General features: G+C 40.7%; 1 protein-coding gene across 6 annotated transcripts in view; it reads left to right on the top strand.

The window, feature by feature from the left end:
• Nucleotides 1–22,876, top strand: part of TGFBR3 (transforming growth factor beta receptor 3) — a 200,072-nt gene that overhangs the window by 5,563 nt on the left and 171,633 nt on the right. For all 6 annotated transcript variants that reach the window (XM_060090115.1, XM_060090110.1, XM_060090112.1 and 3 more), the window contains exon 2: nucleotides 18,697–18,876. In XM_060090115.1, the coding sequence (XP_059946098.1) occupies nucleotides 18,816–18,876 (61 nt within the window). In that variant the 5' untranslated portion in view covers nucleotides 18,697–18,815. The remainder of the gene's footprint in view (nucleotides 1–18,696; nucleotides 18,877–22,876) is intronic.

Here is a 22,876-nt window from a genome sequence, read left to right as displayed (position 1 = left end):
CATGATGACTAACCACCAGTGATGGGTAAGAACACCAAGTGGACCAGGTGGAGGGTCTAGCAGAACTTTGGAGTTCTTTTTTTAAATTCTTATTATACTATTTTATTAATGGAAACTTGATGAATACTTAATTTCAGTTGGTGTGTGAAAAGATTTCCTTTTGGGAGTATAATTCAGTTAGCATTTTTAGTAATTTATGTGTTTTGACATATGAAATTGGTCATTGGATGCAAAAATACACTGGTGGCTATTTGCAAATTTCATTTCATAATTAACTGTATGATGATTGCTGGAGCAGAATGTTGCTTTTTTTTTTAATACTTGGAAGGTTATTTGGGGTGAAATACTTAGATTCCAGTCTCAAAACCCTGTGTTCATGTGGTACCCTAAGTACTTTTGTGTGATACTCCCTGTGTTGTTTTATCTCTTTTCTGTTTTTTTTTCTTTAAAACAAAACATACTCAAACACAAAACTCTCCTTCTAAGTGTCCATAAAGAATAAACGTCACATTTTGTTATATTCTACTTTGTGTAATTGGCTGGCACAAAATCAACTTCGAGGGAAAGCACCATTGACTCATTACATACATTTTGCATCAGTGCAGTGTAAGGTCTTCCCTATGTGTGTGGGAGAAGTTTCTGATCTTCTAAATGGGCATGTTTACTATTGCTGTTCTATCTCTTTTTGTCAAAGCCTTTCTGAGCAGACATTCCTCTTGGTTTTCTTATTTTTGTGTCTTTATAGAGATAGTTACTTGTTGTGTATTCATGATATACCATGTGAATCACGAAAAATATGTAGCACCTGCCTTTTTGTTTTGAGTCCATCATACTTATCCATTACAATGCTGTGCAGCCATTGGATGCATCATGTTTTTGACACAGGAGCCAGGGGAAGGATGACCTACTTGATACATTTCATTTTTTTTTTTTTTTTTGGTACTTATGCCTTTTTCAGTTCGAGGCATCTTTATTTCATTATTAGAGTGGCTGCTGTCTATGATATTCAAGGTTTTAATTTCATTCATTGTGGGCAAACAGGGAGGTTTCATGTAGAGGCAGTTCTACTAAATAAAAACAAACAAAAAACCAAAAGAAAAAAACCCCACTTCCAGAAAGTATCGTATATAGATACGTTGTTGGGTGAGGATTTGGTAATGTTCAAATGGGAGATAACTGAACACACAGCAGGGTCCCACTTAGCTTAACTGAGTAGGGAGGCTAGGAGAGAGAGGGGAGTGTCTAATTTATTAGGAGAAAATTCATTTTTGCATAATAATAAGCATTTAAATGTTTTCTTTGGAATTCATATATATTTCAAGTAGTTATACAGGTAAGAGATTTGCAAAAGAAATTTTGCTAAGGTTGAGGTTCTGTAGTTGGCAACTCTTTTAGCTCTGAAGATCCTGTTCTCTGAAGCCAGGAAAAAACAGCCTGTTTCCAATTATAAATCACAAAAATAGGGAAATTAGGCCAAGAAAAATGATCATTTGGGGGTTGGGTTGCTTTTTTTCAGAGGGTAAAGGAGAAAGGACCATAGATGCACATTTTAAAAAAATCTGCTAGTTATTCTGTTGGTTTTCAAATGTTTTTCAAGCATTCTATATTGGAAATTAAGAATAATTTTAGGATTAAAGACTCTTCCTCCTTCAGCTCCTTTTTGTTTCTCAGAGAGCAAACAGAAGAGCAGTTAGGCAGCTTCTGCTGAGACTGAGGGGCTTGGTCTCAGTGTTTTGGGACCCAGCTGGTATTACTGGTAAAGCCTTTTTCTGTCGGAATGGTGCCAGGTTATGGGCTTCCAGCATCATACCAGATAGTTGATGCTATGGTTTTTTGTTATACTTTATACTATGCTTTGAACGGAGTTGTAGTCCCTGTGGATTAGCATCACTCTGCTCAGGGAGAAAGACTAGCGATGCTAGTGTGAGAAGAATCAGAGGTGAGAAGCCTAACTGGGAGTTGGATGATGTGTGGGTGAAGATATTGTCCTCAGCACTTGTCGGAAGCAACTAGCCTTTCTTAAATAAAGCCTGCTGCTAGTTTCAGGATTAGTGGTCCCATGAGACCCAGGTGTTAACTAAGAAATCTCCTTTCTACCGCCAGAAGATCACCACCAACAGATCCTAGTTCCTGTTTCTCACACCTTACACCTCCAGAGTGCTGAATAAAACTTTCCTGATGGTACAGAATCTTTGATAACAACGTAGTCCGTCGGGGCCAGTGGTGTGCAGCTGTTGGCTCTTTTCTTCTCACCTCAGGTTAACAACTCGGTCTGCGGCAGGCGGGCTCCCACGCCCACTGCACCGTGACCGTGATGGGCGGGCGCCAGAAAAGGTGCGAAGTGCAAAATTCCGTGCTTGTTTTCAGTCAGCATCTTCATTGTCCTCTCTTTGGTGCATCTGCTGCTTTACTCTCCCCCACGTTTTATTACCTTGGTTTCCGGGAACTACTTGTCCTGGTTTTCCCCATTTCCTGCCCGACCTGTCTTCAGTTTTCCTTCGCAGTCCTCGCTCCGTGCGGGTCGGTGTTCTCCAGCTTGTATCTGCCCTTTCCCTCCTCTCCTCCGTTGTTCAGTGGCTCATGTGTCCATGCTTCAGTGGCCACGTCTATGCCAGTAACTCCCAGTTTTATATGCTATACCCTATTTCCAGCAGCTCCCTGGCTATTCTGTAGGTTTTATTGTTAGAACTAAGTCCCAGACCCGACATACAATTTCTCTGTGGTCCCCAGTCTCAACTCCTTTATTTCCCATGTCAGTAAGTGGCACCAGTTATCAAGCTAGGAGCCTCAGGCATACTCAGTTTCCTTTTGCTTACTTGCCCCAGCTGAATCCCGCAAATCTCATGGTGTCTTACCTTTAGCAGATCTCAACTGACATTTTCTCTTTTTCCCCGAGTTCCAGGAAACTTTATTTGTGGACACAGAAATTAGAATTTCATATAATTTTCAACTTATCATGACGTATTATTATTCCTTTGACTTTTCTCCATCATGTTAACATGTAAACACCAATCTTAGCTCTAGAGTAGGAATTGGCAAAATAGGCCTGTAGGTCAAACCCTGCAACTGACATTTTCTTCTCCATTTCCAAATCATCATCTCACCTGGACTATTGCAGACGTATTCCAGTTGGTTTTCCAGGCTTCAGCATCTCTATCTCAAATTGTTCATCCATTATGATTGGTACCTTCTAAAATACAGATCTGTGTTTTCCTTTCTTACATTTTAAAAGTGTCTGCTGTTCCATTATCCTTGGCATGGGATATCTGGTTATTTACAATGTAGCTCAGCCTACTTTTTCAGCCATCATTCCTTCACTTCTTCTGGGAACCTCACTGTGCTCATGCCAGACTCCTTATGGTTTCCAGAGCATGCTCTGGGCTCTCATGCCCTGTTTCTTTAGTACTGGTCTCTTCTCTAGCATCCCCTCCTTTCCCTCCTTCCTTGTGGCCCCCTGCTTACTCATCCAGGCTATCTCCATGGTCAGCTTTTCTGGTGAAGCTTCACATGGCTCTTCCCTGGCAGGTGGTTGGTTGCTTCCTCTCTGTATTTCTCTTGCAGCGTTTCTCCTGCTGCCTCGTGAGAACTTACTTTCTTCTTCTGCCAGATTGTATACTTCTAGAGCGGGATTGAGTCTTACTATCTTTGTATCCTAGGTGTGCGGCATGGGCATGACATACATGTTGTCAAATTCTTCAACTTGGTTCCATTTCTGTTAAAGCTTGGGGGAAAGATCAAGTTTACAGCTGATATAAATTATAACTTTTGTGGAAAAGACAAAGGAAATAATCAACTCAGAATCATAGAGTTTAGCATTAGATTGGGGCTTAGAAATAATTCTCTCCAGGTCCCTCTAAAGAGGAGGACAACCAGGTACAGAGAGGTTAGGTGGTCTGCCCAAGTCTGCACAGCTGGGAGTAGTGCTTCCCTCTGCCCCTCTGCAGTATTCTCCACCCAGTAGCCAGAATGGCCCTGATAAAACCTAAGTCAGATGCTGTTATTCCTCTGATTAAAACACTCTCTTGTTCCTGCCTTTCTCAGAGTAAAAACCCCAATCCTTATAATGATCCATAAAGCCCTATACAACCAGCCGGTGACTCCCTTGCCTGTTACCTCTTTGACCTCACTCCTCTGCTTTCTGGCTTGTTTACTCTGCTCCAGCTGCTTGACCTGCTTTACCTTCCTCATACTAGACACACTCTGTCTCAGGGCCTTTGCATGTGCTGTTTTCTTTGCTTGGAATGTTTTTCTCCCAAATATCTACAGAGCTCATTTCTTTTTTTTTGAATTTAATTTTATTTATTTTTAAAATAAGAACAGCAGGTTCTTATTAGTCATCCATTTTATACACATCAGTGTATACATGTCATTCCCAATTTCCCAATTCATCACACCACCACCACTCCCACCCCCCGCCGCTTTCCCCCCTTGGTGTCCATACGTTTGTTCTCTACATCTGTGTCTCAATTTCTGTCCTGAAAACTGGTTCATCTGTACCATTTTTCTAGGTTCCACATATATGCGTTAATATACGATATTTGTTTTTCTCTTTCTGACTTACTTCACTCTGTATGACAGTCTCTAGATCCATCCGCGTTTCTAGAAATGACCCAATTTCATTCCTTTTTATGGCTGAGTAATATTCCATTGTATGTATGTACCACATCTTCTTTATCCATTCGTCTGTCGATGGGCATGTAGGTTCATTCCATGTCCTGGCTATTGTAAATAGTGCTGCAGTGAACATTGGGGTGCATGTGTCTTTCTGAATTATGGTTTTCTACAGAGCTCATTTCTTTTTTTTTTTTTTTTTTTCTTTTTGCGGTATGCGGGCCTCTCACTGTTGTGGCCTCTCCCGTTGCGGAGCACAGGCTCCGGATGCGCAGGCCCAGCGGCCATGGCTCACGGGCCCAGCCGCTCCGCGGCATATGGGATCCTCCCAGACCGGGGCACGAACCCGTATCCCCTGCATCGGCAGGCGGACTCTTAACCACTGCGCCACCAGGGAGGCCCAGAGCTCATTTCTTGTAGGTCCTTACTCAACACAAAATAAACAAAAAACCCCACAAAGACTCCCAAATACTTCCTTTCTCTCTTCTCTGCTTTATTTGTTTTCTTAACATTTATCTCTACCTCACGTATAATTATATATCTTGTTTATAGTCGGTCTCCCCTGACTAGAATGTAAGCTCCACAAGGGCAGGGATTTTTATATGTTTTATTCCCTGTTGAATCCTCACACCTAGAAGAGTCCTGCACTGACTGAGCAGGCACTAGATAAATATTTGTTGGATGAATAAATAAATGAGAATAAGCAAGATTTGTGGATTTCTTATAAATCCAGTTAAATGTACATTTATGGCATTAAAAAGGGAAAACCATCAGATATGTCGAGAAGGAGAATCTGATTTTTAAAAAGCCTCATTCTAGACCTGTCAGACTAGAACACTGACCTCTTTAATTGTCTGACTTGATCTTTAATTGTCTGACTTGAAGCAGCAACCATGGATCCTCCTCAGCCTTAAAAGTGGTTTGGGAAGACTCCCAGTTTACCTCTAAAAGGCTAGGGCTTGCTGTGGTTTCTCTCTGCCTGTGGTTTGCCCTTTAACCCATCGGACTGCAAAGATGAAAAGTAAACACAGCATTAAAGAAAAGAGCTGGGGGAGAGGGTATGGGGCGGAGGAGCGGAGTTTCCTTGTGGCCCTGACATCTTCCCTTGGCTCTGGGCCCATCTACAGGGCTGCTCACTGGACCTTCTAGAGTTGCTTTGGGGCTGTGCTCTAAGGAACAGTCTGGAGACTGCCAGGCCAGACTCTTAAGTTTTGCTTTGATGTTCTTATTTCTTTGAAAAGAAATGTTTAGTTAGACAAAAAGGACATTGGAGAAAGGATTTTTTAAAAATTAAATTACTGTCTTAATTTTGCAGAGAGGTTTTAACCCTTTTCAAGACAGCAGTTGAAATGACCACTTGTGGACTTCCCTGGCGGTCCAGTGGCTAAGACCTCTGCGCTTCCACTGCAGGGGGCACGGGTTCCATCCCTGGTTGGGGAAGTTCCACATGCTGTGAGGTGCGGCCAAAAAGAAAAAAAAAAAAAAGAAACTACCACTTGCTTCTCTCAGTGGTGCTGGTGGGGATCTGGTCCCTTGAAACCAATGACTTAAATCCAAGGGGTGGTAAATTATACTTCCGAAGAAGCATCCAGTTCTTGCAGGTGGGGGTTAGGTTGGGTGTAGAACTCATTTATGTTAGTGTAACAGTGATGGTAGAGGCATTTGCCCCCTTCTCTTTTTGTGATAACATCAGTATGGTTCCTACAGAGCCCTCCTCATCAGGACAGGAAGCCCAGCCAAGGAAGTCAGAGGCTTAGTAGGATGTTATTGGCCATGTGTAAAGCTGCAGCATAATTTAACCCTGGGATTCAAAACCATCAAATTGAAAGTAAATTGTCTTGAATGGAGCTGTTGTCAATGACCTAGTTAAAAATCAAAGCTACCATTTCCTGAACCCTGAGAACATATGAGGTATTAAGTGCTTTATATGTTATTAACTTACTTAATCCTCATAACAACCCCATTAGGGAAATAGAATCATTATCTCTACTTTATAGACGAGGCATGGAGGTGTTTATTGAGTTGCCCACAGTTATACCAATGGAAAGAGGCAGGGCAGAGGTTTGAACCCAGGTAGGCTGGGTCCCCACCCTTTCCACTATACTATACTGTAGTCTGCTCCCAGAACACACCAAGCATGCTGTCAGTGCAGGGCCTTTGCACTTGCTACCCCCACTGTCTCGCATGCTTTTCCTTCGGGTATTCGTAGCTCTACCTCTCGTTACTGTGCTCAAATGTCACCTCATCTGAGAGTCCTTCTAAAAAGGGTTCTGGTCACTGATCCCACTTTGGGGGAGTGTGTTCCCTCCACACCACCAAGCAATTCTCAGACACTGGCAGGGTGTCTAAGAATTCAGCTCAGCTCTGACACTATCTGCTATCCACCCAGAGATAGCATTATCTTCCACAGGTTAAGGACTCAAAGACCACTGTCCACTTAATTCACCAGTCAAAAGCCCAGGTTATTACCTGGGATTTTGACCCACTGGCTGCAGATTGGAGGTTCCCAGGACCTCCTCCTTGGACTTCAGACACCAGTCCCAGTCGCAGGTCCACATTGTTACCTGTACTTCTGACCAGGCTGGCTATAAATCAGAGATTCCCATAACCCCACCTTGGACTTGATTAGCTTGCTAAGAGCAGCTCACAGAACTCAGAGAAACATTTTACTTATTAGATCACCACTTTATTATAAAAGGATATAAGTCAGGAACAGCCAGATGAAAGAGAGGCATAGGGCAAAGTATGTGGGAAAGGGGCGCAGAGGTTCCATGCCCTCTCCAGGCGCCCCACTCTCCCAGCACCTCCATGTGTTCACCAACCAGAAGCTCTCTGGACCTTGTCCTTTTGGGTTCTTATGGAAGCTTCTTCACATAGGCACAACTGATCAAATCATTGGCCACTGGTAATCTCCTGAGGATGGGTAGGGGGAGGGGGTGGGACTGAAATTTCTGATCCTCTAATCACGTGGTTAGTTCTCCTGACAGCCACCCCCCCATCTTTAGGTGGGGTCTAAAACTGACCTCATTAACATAACAAAAGACACCTTTCTCTCTCTTGTCACTTAGGAAATTCCAAAGGTTTTAAGAGCTTTGTGCCAGAAACAGGATGAAGACCAATTACATATTTCTTATAAATCACAATATCACACGTTCCCTGACCACCCTATCTAAAATAATATTTCTCCTCTCATCATTCTTTCTCTGTAACCTGCTTTATTTTTCCTTCACAGGATTTACCACCATTTGACACATTATGTATTGTCTGTCTCTCATTAGAAGGTAAACTCCATGAAAACAGTGTCATGTTTAGTTCACTGCTGTGTCCCCAGCTCCCTGAACAGTGCCTGGCACATGGTAGGTGCTCATAAATAATGAATGAATGAAGTAAAATAAAACTGCTGATTGAGCCTTGCCTCCATGGTTTCAAAACAAAATAACTTATCCCTTATGTCAGATCTAATCAGACTGCCCCTATCAGAAAGTGAATGTCTGTGCAGGGCCTGGTTGGTGTCCATAGGGGAGGAGCTCCTGTTTGTCGTGGTTAAGAGCATAGGCTGTGGAATCAGACAGCCCTGGGCTCAAATCCTGGTGCCAGGCTTTATTAGGTGGTGACCTTGGGGGTGGTTTAGCATCTTAAGCCTCACTTTTCTCACTATAAAGTGGAGTTAAGGGCATCTGTCTCCTTGGGTTGTTGAGAGGTTGAAATGAGAAATTGTGAAAAACAGTGCAGGTGTTCAGTAGATGTTAACTGAGATGTTTTGTGAGGTCAGAAGAAGAAAGCAGGGTGTTAGCCTCTAATCAGAAGGCGAATGTTGTAGAAACACGGGAATGACCACAGAATAATTACAAAGCAGCCTGTGGATAAGTCTTGGCTGTGCTACTTACAAGTTGTGTATCAGTGGACCAATCATCGAGCCTTTCTAATTCTTGGTTTGCTAATCTGCAAAATTAAAGGCTTGGAGTACATGTTATCTATTTCTAACATTCTGACTTGGCTCTGAGCAGAAGATAACATGGAACAAATCATACACAAGATCTTAAGGAGACAGTGTTTACAGTGGACTGGGATTGTTCAGAAGTGGCTTCTGGAATGAGGTGAATGGAACAAATAGATTTCGTGGAGTTGGAGGAGTGGAATAAAAATGGCAGTTTTGATGAAATGGGCAGATCTGACAAAATTCAGGTTTTGTGGTTGCTTGCCTTGCTTGTAAGATAATTCATTAAAAATTTTTTTGTTTCTATAAGTTGTGTGTTAAAAATAGCTAATGTAGTATTAGTATTTTATTTACACTTACATTGTCAAGTTGAATGTATTCCTGGGATAATACTTTCTAGTTTTGTTGTCATTCCTGCTAGCCATTACATGATCATGCATTTCAAATTTCCACAAGTGTGTTTGAAGTTTCATTTTATAGGAGAGATTCAGGATTAGTTGTTAGTCCTTATAACGGCAATCATAAGTAAGGTAGAGAATAAAAGATTTTCTTGTTTAATCTCTTCATATTAAAGCCCCAAATGAAGTGACTTGCCTGAGCTTGTAGCACATGTTGATGCCAGAATTCTTGCCTCTCTTGTCCCTTTGAAGCTGCCTGAGGTGTAGGTTCTTTCTTATATACAACTCTTACTTGTTGGCTTATCATTTATTATTGAGAAATGTTCTGATAATTCACCATCTTTTCATACTGTTTCTCATTGTAATGTACAAGATAGTATTTTATACTTGCGATCCATATGGTACATTCATTGGATGCCTACTGTATGCCAAGTGAGCCAGGGAGACTGTCATCCCTCTTTCTGGAGTGAACAGATGAGTGCGAAAACCATACCTGGAAGGAAATAATTACATGGAGATTTACCTACAGGGTTGAATTGCACTACGTTCTACTTCGAGAGAATCAGAGGAGGCCTCCTTAAAGAAGTAATACTTAAACAAAGACCTGAGGCCTTGAAGATGTTTGAAATTGACCATATTAGGGGGACCATGGAGGGTCATTGAGTTGCAAAACGTGGACATCGCTTCTGGAAGCAAGGGCTTGGCCCTTTGGTAAAACTGAATTAAGGGGCGCATAGCTGGAGAAGATGCAGAAGATGAGGTGGGACTAAGTTGGCAACACCCAGCAACCATGCAAAGTGTTCTGGTCTTTATCCTGACCGCAGTGGGCAACCATCTAAGGGTTTTAATTCTTAATGTTTCACAATGCCTGGGCTGCTGAGCCCTTTCCTTACCAAATAATATGTTAAGTGATTGAAACGTATCTGTTGAGGGATTAGCCCCACCCAAGAGAAAGAATTTTATATTGGAAGTCAGTGAGAGGAATAAAAAAATGTGCTTAATTGTGATTAGCAAAATAGTCTGTTGCTGGAGTGTTTATTCTGAATTCATATATTTGCAGAATCCCTGCAAATATAAATAAAGATGTGAATCAAATAGTTTAGTAAATTAGTACATATTGTACAAAATAGTCTGTTGGAGGTCTAGAAGGTGTAGCTTCTCCAAAGGCTTTTTTTTTGTTGTTTTATTTTATTTTTATTTTTAAATTTTTTTCCCCAAAGCTTTTTTTAATGGCTTGGTGCTTGCTAGGGCCTGAGAATATTCAGCTGTGCTGACTTTGCTGGAATAATTGCAGCTCTGTGATTTAATAAGCCCTTCTGGTGATAGCTGATTCCTTTCTCTAGGCAGCTGGGTTAGTTTGGTGGCAGTGCCAGGCTGAGCTCCGCAGCCCCCAGGCTAAACCCCTGAAGCTAATTTGGGAATCATAAGGTAGAACTGAGGAGGGCCATGTAGCCAGATCCCTGTAACTTAACGCCAGAGCTGTTGAGGCAGCGGCTTTACTACCCTTTGGGAACAGCATTGCAATATTAGGACTATCTTTAGGACTAATATATTGGGTTTGGAATCATTATCTTTTGGTGATGAAGGGAATTTTTGAAATTCTAGATGACAAAGTCTAATCCTAAAATTAATACAAACTTTGATGTAAACTGTTATTTATATTATCTTGTTACTGGTAGTTTGCTTGGTTTTTTTTCAAAGACTAGATGTATTTTAATCATAATAACTGCAATGACTGTTATTTAAAAAAAATGCACTGTGTGGGCCAGGTGTTGTTTTAGGTATCATGCCCATATTCTGTCTCATCTATTACAATCAAAATATCATTACTATTTTACAGATGAGGGGGTGATGGAGGCTAAATGACTTGTCCAGTGTAAGACATCTGGGTAAGCCAGGTTTGGAACCCCAAGAATAGTTCTCTATTAATTCTAGCTTAAAATTATAAGCAACAGAAATCTTTGGATGCAGAAATATTAAATGTGAAAGGTAGTTCCTGGAATACTGCACGGGTGGGTAAAAAAATCTGTCCTACTTCCCTGGCAGCGCAGTGGTTAAGAATCCACCTGCCAACGCAGGGGACACGGGTTCGAGCCCTGGTACGGGAAGATCCCACATGCCGCGGAGCAACTAAGCCCGTGTGCCACAACTACGGATCCGGCACTCTAGAGCCCACGAGCTGCAACTACTGAGCCCGTGTGCTACAGCTACTGAAGCCCACACGCCTAGAGCCCATGCTCTGCAACAAGAGAAGCTACTGCAATGAGAAGCCCTTGCACTGCAAAGAAGAGTAGCCCCCGCTCGCCGCAACTAGAGAAAGCCTGGGCTCAGCAGTGAAGACCTAACTCACAAATACATACATACATACATACATACATACGTAAAATCTGTCCTAGTTTGTGAACTTGAACAAAACCTGGTCTTCACAACCTTGTGAGATGTGTACATGCCCACCCTCCCCTCTTTGCTGTATTTTCCTTGGGCAGTGAGGTCTGCTGTGCTTGGGATAGACAGAGGGCTTTTAAGGACTGACTGAAGGTCAGCCCCAAGAAAACTAAGGATGCTGGGGCCAGACATGTGTTGGTTATACTCTCTGTAACCAACAGCAGTGAGGGTGGGCCAGGCCCTAGAAGGTCAGGGGAGAGCAGAGCCCAGCTTCTCTGCACATCTTGTACCGTCTGTGCTTCCTGTCTTCCTTTACTGGGTCTTCATGTGGAATTCCTATCCACAAGTATAGGTAGTTCAAGAGTAATCCTCCTTTTTTTAGTCCTTCCACTGGCAGCCATAGAATATTGGGACTTTCTTAGGCTTCAGGATAATAATTCTCTTTGGTAGAGATGACCTGCTAAGGATAAGTAATGATAGCTTTTATGCTGTTATGTGTACAATTTCATTTGATTCTTGTAACGGCCCTGTGATGTAGGTAAGGTTAGTTTATTTTCTTACAAATGAAGAAACTGAGGCTGCATTCTGATCCAAACCATCTTTCTTATCTGACCTGCTGTCAGAGTGTTAACTGAACATCCAAGCACTCTGGGCTCTCTTCAGTCTCTTCTCCACATGGTACCCAGGGAAATTGTTATTTATTTTTAATTAATTTTTTTTCAGTTTTATTGAGATATAATTCACACATAACATTGCACAAAATACAACATAGTGATTTGATGTATGTATATATTGAAAAATGATCACCACAGTAAGTTTAGTTAACATCCATTACCTCACATAGTTAATTTTTTTTTACTCATGTAAACATTTTTTTTTTTTTTTTTGGCTGCATCATGTGGCATGCGGGATCTTAGTTCCCTGACCAGAGATTGAACCCGTGCCCACTGCAGTGGAAGTATGGAGTCCTAACCACTGGACCACCAGGGAATTCCCTACTTGTGTTAACTTTTAAGATTCATTCTCTTAGCGACTTTAGAATATACAATACAGTATTGTTAACTATAGTCATCATGTTGTACATTACATCCCCAGAACTTATTTATCTTATAACTGGAAGTTTGTACCTTTTGACCACCTTCACCTATTTTTCCCACCCCTCACCCCCACCTCTGGCAACACCAATCTGTTCTCTGTTTCTAAGAGTTCAGTTTTTTAGATTCTACATATGTGTCCTACAGTATTTGCCTTTCTCTGACTGACTTATTTCTCTTAGTATAATGCCCACAAGGTCCATCTATGTTGTCGCAAATGGCAGGATTTCCTTCTTTTTTATGGCTGAGTAATATTCCATTGTGTACATACCACATTTACTTTATCCATTCATTCATCAGTGGACATTTAGGTTGTTTCCATGTCTTGGCTATGGTAAACAATGCTGCAGTGAACATGGGTTTGCAGATATCTCTTTAGCACAGTGATTTAACTTCCTTTAGATATATACACAGACGTGGAATTGCTGGATGATATGGTAGTTCTATTTTTAATTTTTTGAGGAACCTCCATACTGTTTTCCATAGTGCCTATACCAGGGAAACTTTAAAAATGTAATCGGATCATTCCACTTTTCTGGTTAAACTCTTTCTTGAACCTGTTCCTCTCTTTTCCCTTTGACTTTGCAGCCATGCTGCTCCCTTCAGCATCAGTGACCTGTAATGTTTCCTCTACTGTAATGTCATCCTTCACCAGAGCTTTTAAATCTCTACTTATCCTTCAGGTTGTGGATACCTTTTCTTTAGGGCCCTTATCATAGTGTATAATTACATATTTGTGTTTATCCCACCACACTTTAAGCCCATGAGGGTAAAAGAACATATCTCTTTTCATGGCCATTATATTCCCATTGCCTGGCATGGAGTGAGCAATAAATAAAGATTTACTGAAGGGAAGAATGAAGCTCAGGAAATTAAATATCTTGCCTAATGTACTTTTACTAGAATATAAGCACCATGAGGGCAGGATTTTTGGCTTCTTTTTTTTTTTTACTGCTATCTCCTTGGTATCTTCAACAGTGCTTGGCTCCTAGTAGTAAATATTTATTGAATATTGATTGTACTTAGATGCAATTCCAAAGATTTCCTATCCAAATCCAGGATTTTTCTCCTCTTTGTGCCAAATCTGTCTGAAAATGGGGATTTGGAAGTAGCTAGTTTCTCTGTGTAGTAGAGAAATCTGAGAGTTGCAACTCAGTAAGGTGGCTTTGCTCTCTCCATGTACAAGTCTTAAAGGGCATCCAAATGTCATCAGACAAACAACAGTATCTGTTCTACATGTTGCACACCCCTTTGTATAGGCTGCCAAGCTAGATATTGACGTCCTCCATCCTGCCTCTTTTCTAAATCCCCTGAATTACATGTTGAATATCCATCAGAACAATTCTTCTACCAGCTTTTATTTAACCATTTGCAGACTTAACAGTATGCCTTTCTCAAAAAAATTCACTTAAATGACCAGACTAGAAACAATTTAATGATCTGATAGAAAACCTTTTCATATTGAAGGTACCAGAAAATCAGGTGTTATTTACTATTAGAATTTAGGGAATGGCCATTTTTTATTCCACTCAATATATCTCTGTCTTTAAGATCTTCACATTTGTTGAATATTTTCCTTGTTGGGGGCTAAACAGTCTTAGTGTTAAGATATGATTATGCAAAGATTTGTGCTTCATCTTCACAGAACTTGAGTCATACAACATCACCAAGGATTGTTTATTTATTATAGCCGCCACCCACAGTCCTGAAGTCAAGTCACAGTTTGTGATCAGTAATGATTTGTGCAGAGTACATGTGTCAACATGGAAATACCAGTGTCTGGTGGCAGCCATGGTAGGCTTCCCCCTCTCTTCGAAAAAAAATTCTGTTTCCAGAGATTGAGTATGGGGGGAGAGAAAATGGTTCCTAGTTTGTGGCAACAGACCTGGAACTGCAAGGTAGGGTGCTGGTCATGGAAAGACCTGGTTTCTAGTCTTGACTCTGCCTTATTATTTGGGGCAAGTGCTGGGCTTGGAGATTGGGCTCCTCTTCATCCATGAATCCTGTTGACTTCTTCTAACTTTAAAAGCTGTTCATGGGCCTCCCTGGTGGCGCAAGTGGTTGAGAGTCCGCCTGCCGATGCAGGGGATACGGGTTCGTGCCCCGGTCTGGGAGGATCCCATATGCCGCGGAGCGGCTGGGCCCGTGAGCCATGGCCGCTGAGCCTGCGCGTCCGGAGCCTGTGCTCCGCAACGGGGGAGGCCGCAGCAGTGAGAGGCCCGCATACCAAAAAAAAAAAAAAAAAGCTGTTCATGTTATCTTTAGCATGCTAATTCTTTTAATTGAGAAATTGATTGGCTGGAAGCTAATTTAAGTTCTGATTTTGAATAATCTCATGTTCATAGCCACCGTGTTAGCCATCTAAGGGGAAGTTAGCAATTTTTCTTGCTGGCTTTTAGCCTATTGCCAGACATCATTTCACCACATTTTTCCACTAAGATAGAGCAAGATTTTCTCTTTAAAAGACATCCTGGTCAACCCAGGGAATACTGTTCCCAACCAATTCCTCTTGAACATTAGTTTAACCCCGCGATGGTTTGGGGGACATGTTTGGGTAGGGGTTTTCAGCTTATCATGGTCTTTCCCTGTGAATTCTGTTGGATCACTAGAGAATGTGGGGCAGCACACAGTTTAATGGCCTTAGAAATAGATACAGAGGAAATTAGAAGAATTAGTATCACATTCTTTTTTTTAAAAAAATCCGTTAAAGTCCCACTCAGAATTGTATTCTGTTCATTTGCAGATACTATAAGTTCTGGTATGCTTTGAATGGAATACATTACTTTGAAATGTGGGCGAAATGACTACTACACAGTAGACCCCAAATTATTCTTTCAGGATTTCAGAGTACCCTATTTATATTCTAAAGGAAGCGTTTAGTTCTTAAAGTCCAAAGAGATACAGTGAGGTCAGAAAACCAGAGTGGCGAGTCCCTGGTCTTTGCAGACTGAGTGTGATATAACCTCAGAGAAGGAGAAGAGTTTGTATTTCCCTAGTTTTATTCAAGATCTGTGACCTTTCCAAAGCCTTTGATCATCCTGCATTCTTCTAGTTGGGGAACTGATCCCTAAGTCATGTGTTAAGGCGCTGATGTATGCAAGTCTTGGCCCAAACTGGAGTTCCACTGAATGGAACGACATGCTTCCTTTTTTTATTCTCCTCCGCCTTAGGATCCTGTCACCACATTGGGAAGATTAGACAAAAATTCTGTGCAGTTTATTTTCTTTTTGAACAAGTTACATTATGGAGGGACTTTTAAGCTAAAAGAAGAAAAGCTCCCTCTTTGTTTGAAGCAGGAGTGTGTAAGTTTCAACTTGTCTTGGACTTCCTTGGAGATGTTTTAAGATCCGGTGTAAACTTGCTGTGGTTTGCCTTTGGGCATCAAACTGTTTAGCTTGGCTTTATTGTATCTGTAATTGCTGCATTTTAATAATTACCCAATATTCTTGTCAGCAATTTGCAGTCTATATTTTTAATAGAACCGTTTGCCTTTCTTTTCCACAGGTTCATTCAGACCTGGTTTAAGCCCCAGATTAACGTGCACAGCTCCACAGAGCCTCTGCAGCTGCGGGCAGGGGGTGACACAAGCTCACTAAATATTCCCACAAGCCTCGTGCTGGTTATATAGTTTGTATGCACCATAAAAATCCTCTGGGAAGTCATCTTCTTCTGAAATCTCCTTACAGGGTTTTGCTTTATAAAAGTTGCCCTTAGCATTTGTTGAAATAGCATATTCTTTTAGAGTTTTTCTTATTGATCCATTCAGGAAATCCAATTAAAAAAAAATTTAATTAAATTAATTAATTTATTTTTGGCTGTGTTAGGTCTTCATTACTGTGCGTGGGCTTTCTCTAGTTGTGGCAAACGGGGGCTACTCTTCGTTGCGGTGCGCGGGCTTCTCATTGTGGTGGCTTCTCTTGGTGCGGAGCGTGGGCTCTAGGCGCGCAGGCTCAGTAGTTGTGGCGCACGGGCTTTGTTGCTCCGCGCATGTGGGATCTTCCTGGACCAAGATTCGAAGCCGTGTCCCCTGCATTGGCAGGCAGATTCTTAACCACTGCGCCACCAGGGAAGCCCAGGAAATCTAATTCTTTGAAGGGAAAAAAATAGGGACAAATTCTCTTTGCTGTCATTGACTTTTAGGTTAACAGAGGAGACTTCCATTACATCTGAGGTGATATGGAATTATGGTGACAGAAATGTTGGACTTAAAGGGATGATTGAAGTCAATTTTATGGTGTCCAAAATTGTGTCTATAATTTAGTCAGTTTTTGAGATAAGACCGTTGTGCCACCAATGGATTGTGCCTCAATTTGACTGGCAATTTCCACTCTTTAGCTTATCTCCTTTTTGTGTCCATTATAGTATTTATTTAGCAGCAAACAAAAGACTAAACTGGTTTTCCAGTAGCTAAGAATTATGTCAATAATCACACCCTAATTTCTCCACTTTCTTGGTATAAATATACCTCAAAGGGAATGGACAAGCATGATAATAATAGCTAACATTTATTCATTGTCTATTATGTGCTAAGCACTGTTGTAAGCAATGTATATATATTAGCTCCTTTAATCCTCACAACAGTCCATGGGATAGTTTCATGCATGAAGAGTATTCTGGTCAACATCACCCATTTGGTATGTGGCAGAGTGGATCCACACTTAGGCAGACCTTTAACTGCCATCATAATCTATATTTACTCACACTAGGCTTTTAAAATTACTGTCATACCAAGATTGAACTGCAGTGCCTCCTGCATATGTAATAGTTTAGTTTTAAAGCATATCTAAAAATTATTTTTGAAATTAGGACTTTATTGTTATTTCTGGGTAGGTAATACTTGTAAAACCCAAATGTGAGTTCAGTGAAAAGGTTCCTGCCCCCTCCCACCACTGTTCCCCAATCACCCTGTTTCTCTCCTTCTCAGGGGCCATTAGTGTTACTACTGCAGGGAACCATTTTAAATATCTTTCTCTTAACAATTGATGCAGTGAACTAAGACCATTTGATTAGGAACTCATTTTTCCATTGTTTTTATATTTTTCTACTGTATCTACAAGTGCCCAAACTGGCTTTGTCTCTAAAGGTAGCAAACTGGTTCTGGGGATGCAATTTTCTGGATGAGAGTAACAAGGCTGCAATCTCTAGCTGTTTGAGGTGGGTCCTAGAAACTCTGTGATCTTGCCTTGCCCAGGGCTTAGATCAGGCAGGGTCTTTATACTTTTTTCAGTTGTTGGATAATTTTTTTCCCTGTTAACAGGAATCATGTCCTCACACAATGCCTGGAACATAGTAGGTGCTCAGTAAACATTTGTTGAATTGCAACTTCTATGGGTTGTGCCAGGCTCAATGAGATAAGGCTGGAAATACTTTGGAGTGTCTAAATGAGGTGATCTTTAGGGCCATAGGAGGATATTCCAATTCAGCACACCTTCACAAAACTCACCATTCAAGGCTCTGGATAGGAAAAGTTTAGAAAAGACCTTCTGGATCCTCTAGTCATGCAACCAGATAGTCTCAGATGGGGTTGAGAGACAGGGAGAGACATTTTTGCTTATTAAAATGTTGGAAAACAGTTGAAATAAGAATCTTGTCTTTTAATGTTCTTTATTTTTTCAGGTTGACTCTAAATGTGTTTCAATTTGATCCCTGTGATAACTCTGTCACTATAACATTAGATTGAGTTCTTTTTTAAAAAAAATTTATTGAAATATAGCTGATTTACAATGATGTGTTAATTTCTGCTATACAGCAAAGTGGTTCGGTTATACACATATATATTCTTTTTCACATTCTTTTCCATCATGGTTTATCACAGGATATTGAATATAGCTCCTTGCGCTATACAGTAGAACCTTGTTGTTTATCCATCCTATATATGATAGTTTGCATCTTAGATTGAGTTCTAATCAGAGTTGTTTATGTTTTTTTTGCTGGCACTAGGGAGTTCATGTATCAAGTGTCACTGATTATTTTATAACTGATGATGTTATATTATAGGTGTACCTTGATTTTCTTCTATATTCTTGAAAATTTTATATAAAACCAAAGATTTAAAATGTCAAAAGAGCATGTATTTGCAGAAGTATTTGCTATAAAATTCTTTATTAGGTAATTACCTCCCCTGCACCCCCAACATTTGCTTGAGTGCTGTCTAGGCACACAAGATAAATTTATCTTATACTTTTTAGAAATTCTTCATTTCACTTTGATGTGTATTTATCGAAAGAAATACCTGCATTAAGTTTTCTTCTTAAAATGTTTATTTTTATAGGCAATTTGAAAATTGGAAAGAAGGATTTTAAGGCCACTTCCAATCTGCAAAGATTATTTATAATCTGAAGAACTGCAGGCTGAGGTGACTGAACGGGACACACTTTTGGAGAAATAAAAATGGCTTCTCATTGTGTGATTGCCATGTTTGCCCTGATGAGTTCCTGTTTAGCAACTGCAGGTAAGTTGCATAATATAAATTGCATGTTCATTATATTCTTTTGGATATATTTTTCTTCAGTCTCTTCAGTTTAGAAACATTTAGGACATGGGATATTTATACAAAACTTGAGTATTTATGTTCTTCAAGGAAATAAAATATTTGACTACTCTACAGATACATAGTATGTTTGCCCATGTTATATTTTACTAGACAAGTGCTAGACATTCTAATGTCAGTAACACAGATACCTAACTAACCTTCAGTGTTGAGGTGGCTAGAGAATATGCGGTTTAATACCACTTAATTTTGTTACATGCATAGATTACATTTACTTTCTTGTCATAAATAAGAATTTCAAGAAAGCCTTTTTGTTCTTTATTGCAAAATAAATAGATCTTTTACATAGAGGTGACACTCCTAGCATAGGCTATTTAGGAAATATTTAATTTTGCCTATTTCAGGTAATTTTTTAAAAAGTAATTTTTAAAAAAGTACAGAGGGAATTCTCTGGAGTTCCAGTGGTTAGGACTCTGCTTTCATTGCCGAGGGCCCGGGTTGGGGGACTGGGATCCCACAAGCCATGTGGTGCGACCAAAAACAAAACAAAACAAAACAAAATAAAAAAATTAAAAATGTAAAGAAATACACTGTGCTTCCTAGAGGCCATCAGAATAGGAGGTCAGAGATAAGAAGAAGCAAATGATTTGGTTGGAACATTGTAACTTAAATAAGAGTGTCAGATCCCCTAGGCAAGGTCTTAGTGTGGCAGTCAGGGTTACTTAACAAATTTGGAAACTTAATTTGCTCTATTTTGTTATAATTTGCTTTGTGTCTCTTCTATAATGAGCTACATAGAACTAATTTGTTGGGCCAGTTCTGGAAACTGGCTGGCCTCAAGAAGAAACACATTGACTTAAAAAATGATTAGTCTCTTGGTTTTAGCTGTTGAATTGCACATACAGATGACATGAGAGTGATAATAATAACCATGTATTGAGTGTGCACTGCAGCCAGGTACTGTGCTAAACAATTATAGCCTCTAACAATGAGCAAGGATATTCTTAGTTCATGAGCTCACTTAGTCACAACTCTGCTCTTCACCTCTGCGTTATACTGAAGAAGCAGGATCACCATTAATGCTCCAGACCAGGAGTCATATGCAGGCACAGACTGAGTGGAAGCCAGTTTGCAGAAACTGGTTTATGAGACTGGAAAGCAGAATGTCCCCCTTGTTGCAAATACCTTGAGAGAAAGTTGCTAGTTTTGTTTTTGTTTTTGTTTTTTTTGAAGGCTGGTGTTTGAATTTGAACTGCCCATTCTCTCTGTCAGCAGTTTCATTTTGTCTCATGATTGAAAAGTTATTTGCCTTTTAGCCTGTGTATTAAAACTGATCTTAATTAAAATCTCACTGAAAAGTAGTAGAAAAAAAAGAGAGAAATGGCTTGATGGAAAAATGTGCTGTTTTGATGACAAGATGTATAATTATACCTGGTGGGTTTGAGGCAGAATTTTCTGCTTTCATTGATGAAAAACATAACTTAAGAAGGTACTTCATGGGAATGTGGTGAGTTTGGTGGTTCTGTATAGCCTTGATGTATTTGATAGTGAATCAGTTTTGCTTGAGACCTTCCTTCCTCTTTCAAGCCACTGGTAAAAATTTTTTTTGAGTTGTGTACACACTGAAAGCTTTGCTGAAGTGTACAGTAAGATTGAAGGTACAGTAGAATTACAGATTTTATAACAAACTGAGGCAACTTATCAATAGTACAGAGGTAGAGATGCTTTTTTGAACAAACTGATGGGCCAAATGAATGAAGAAGAAGGGAGAAATGTTTTGTATATAATACTGACATCCAGTAGCTTTCTGTATAGGCTCAGCATACTTTGCAAAATACTTTTTTGGGGCATTCTGCATGAGCTGAATTTCAAGAAGATAGTAGAAGATAATATAATAATGAATATTTATAATAATTAATTAATTATTGTGTATCAGGCCCTGTTCAAAGTGCTTTAAATGTATTATCTCATTCTGTCCTCATAACTTCCCTAATAAATGTAGGTTCTTTGTTTATTCTCAGTTTATAGATAGGGAAACTGAAGCATAGACAGGTTAAGTAACTTCCTCAAGGTCATACAACTACTAAGTGGCAGATTTAACCATAAACCTACTGAGTCTAGGTCTACAGATTGAGCCTTTAATCTCTACACTATGAGGGAGTCTTGATCAGAAAGGTGTTTTGAAAAAATGATAATGGGTTTGCTGTGTGTCGTCTGTGCCCTCTTGAAGCATCAAGTAAATCACTTATTCACTGAGTCTCCGCTGAGTGCAAAGCACAGTACTAGTCACTTAGGGATATAGAAAGAAATGTAAGATTCATCCTTCTTTTGAGTTGCTTATACTTTAGTTTGGCATATAAAATATAACCATATAACAAAATAATCAATGCATGGTGAGGAAAAGCCAGAAGACCTCAGAGGGGTCAGGAGAGTGGATTAGAACAGCTGGGGAGGGCTTTGTGGAAGCCTAGGTGTTGAGCTCTGTTTTGAAGACCAGGCAGAATCTAGAAAGGGAAAGCCATTGGGGTGAGCAGAGGGGAGAACAGTGCTTAGCACAGGACATGGCAGTTAGGTCCCTGATGTTGTTTTAAAGAACGGATGACCCAGAGAACTGCTTGGGAATGTAGAGGGGGTCTGTTTGGAAGGAAGGATGGGGGTAGATTGTGGAGGACCTTAAGTGTGAGAACAAGGCTGTGGATTTCATTCTGAGGTTTGGATTCTCTCTTCTTCCATCCCTCTGTAGCCAAAAGCATGCACTGTTTAATCTTAGAATTCAAACTGCAGCCTCACAAAGTTAGACTGAGAATATGGCCTTCTTGGCTACAAAGGCAAACAGTGCCTGGCACAGAGGCTGACATTCAGCTAGGACTTGCTCTCTGCCAGCTAATTTATTTTGTTTTTATAAGAAAACCCTGTGAGGTGGTATTAGTATTACTATCACCATCTGCATTTTACTCACAAGGAAACTGGGACTCAGTAACTAATAAGTGGGCCTTCCCTGGTGGTCCAGTGGTAAAGAATCCGTCTTACAATGCAGTGGGTGCGGGTTTGATCCCTGGTCAGGGAACTAAGATCCCACATGCCGTGGGGCAACTAGGCCTGCGTGCCACAACTACTGAGCCCACGCGCCCTGGAGCCTGTGCACTGCAACTAGAGAAGAGAAAACCCGAATGCCACAACTAGAGAGAAGCCTGCACACCACAATGAAGAGGCTGCGCCCTGCAACGAAAGATCCCACATGCCTCAATGAAGATCCTGCGTGCCCAACTAAGATCCGACACAGGCGATAATAAATAAATAAATAAATAAATAATAAATCTTTAAAAAATACATTTTATAAAAAAAATATCTAATAAGTGGCAGAGCAGGGACTTGAACCCAGGCAATTTGGCTCTAGACTCCAGCCCATCCACCACTCCAGTAGAGCCTCTACGTAGGAGACACTCTGTGGGGAATGATTGAGCCTCTTCCCTTGATTGATTCAATACCAGATGAGTAGCCACCAGTGAGACATTCTGGATGAAACCCCTTTGGCCTCAGAAGAGACATATGTAAGTCATCAGAATGGAAAGACCCTCAAGTAATGGGCCTTCTTTATTCACGTCCTTCTTTCACTGACGGGGCTGTGGAGCTCTACTGTAGAGTTCTTGGCAGCAGAAGGGGTGAAGGCCTCCTTTAGACATGCGGCCAGGGAGGAGAAGAGCACAGCACAGCACCTAAAATGAGCCTGAGCTGGAACAGTAGGTGCCCGTGTGCGCCTTCAGTGAAAGCCTTCCTTCCCTGCTTGTGGCTGAGGGTGAAGGAGGCGGAGGCAGAAGCCACAGCCCAGGGTTAGTGGTTGCTTTGACAAAACTCATACTTTTCCTTCCCTCCCTTGTTCCTTGGTTATTGTACAGCATGTGGGGAGAGAGGGCCGTGCTCTTGGTGAACAAGAACTGTGTAAGGACCATAATGCCTTCTG

This window comes from Mesoplodon densirostris, chromosome 2 (genome assembly GCF_025265405.1).
Source record: "Mesoplodon densirostris isolate mMesDen1 chromosome 2, mMesDen1 primary haplotype, whole genome shotgun sequence".
In the NCBI taxonomy this organism is placed as follows: Eukaryota; Metazoa; Chordata; class Mammalia; order Artiodactyla; family Ziphiidae; genus Mesoplodon; species Mesoplodon densirostris.
This window is presented reverse-complemented; position numbering and strand designations above follow the sequence as displayed.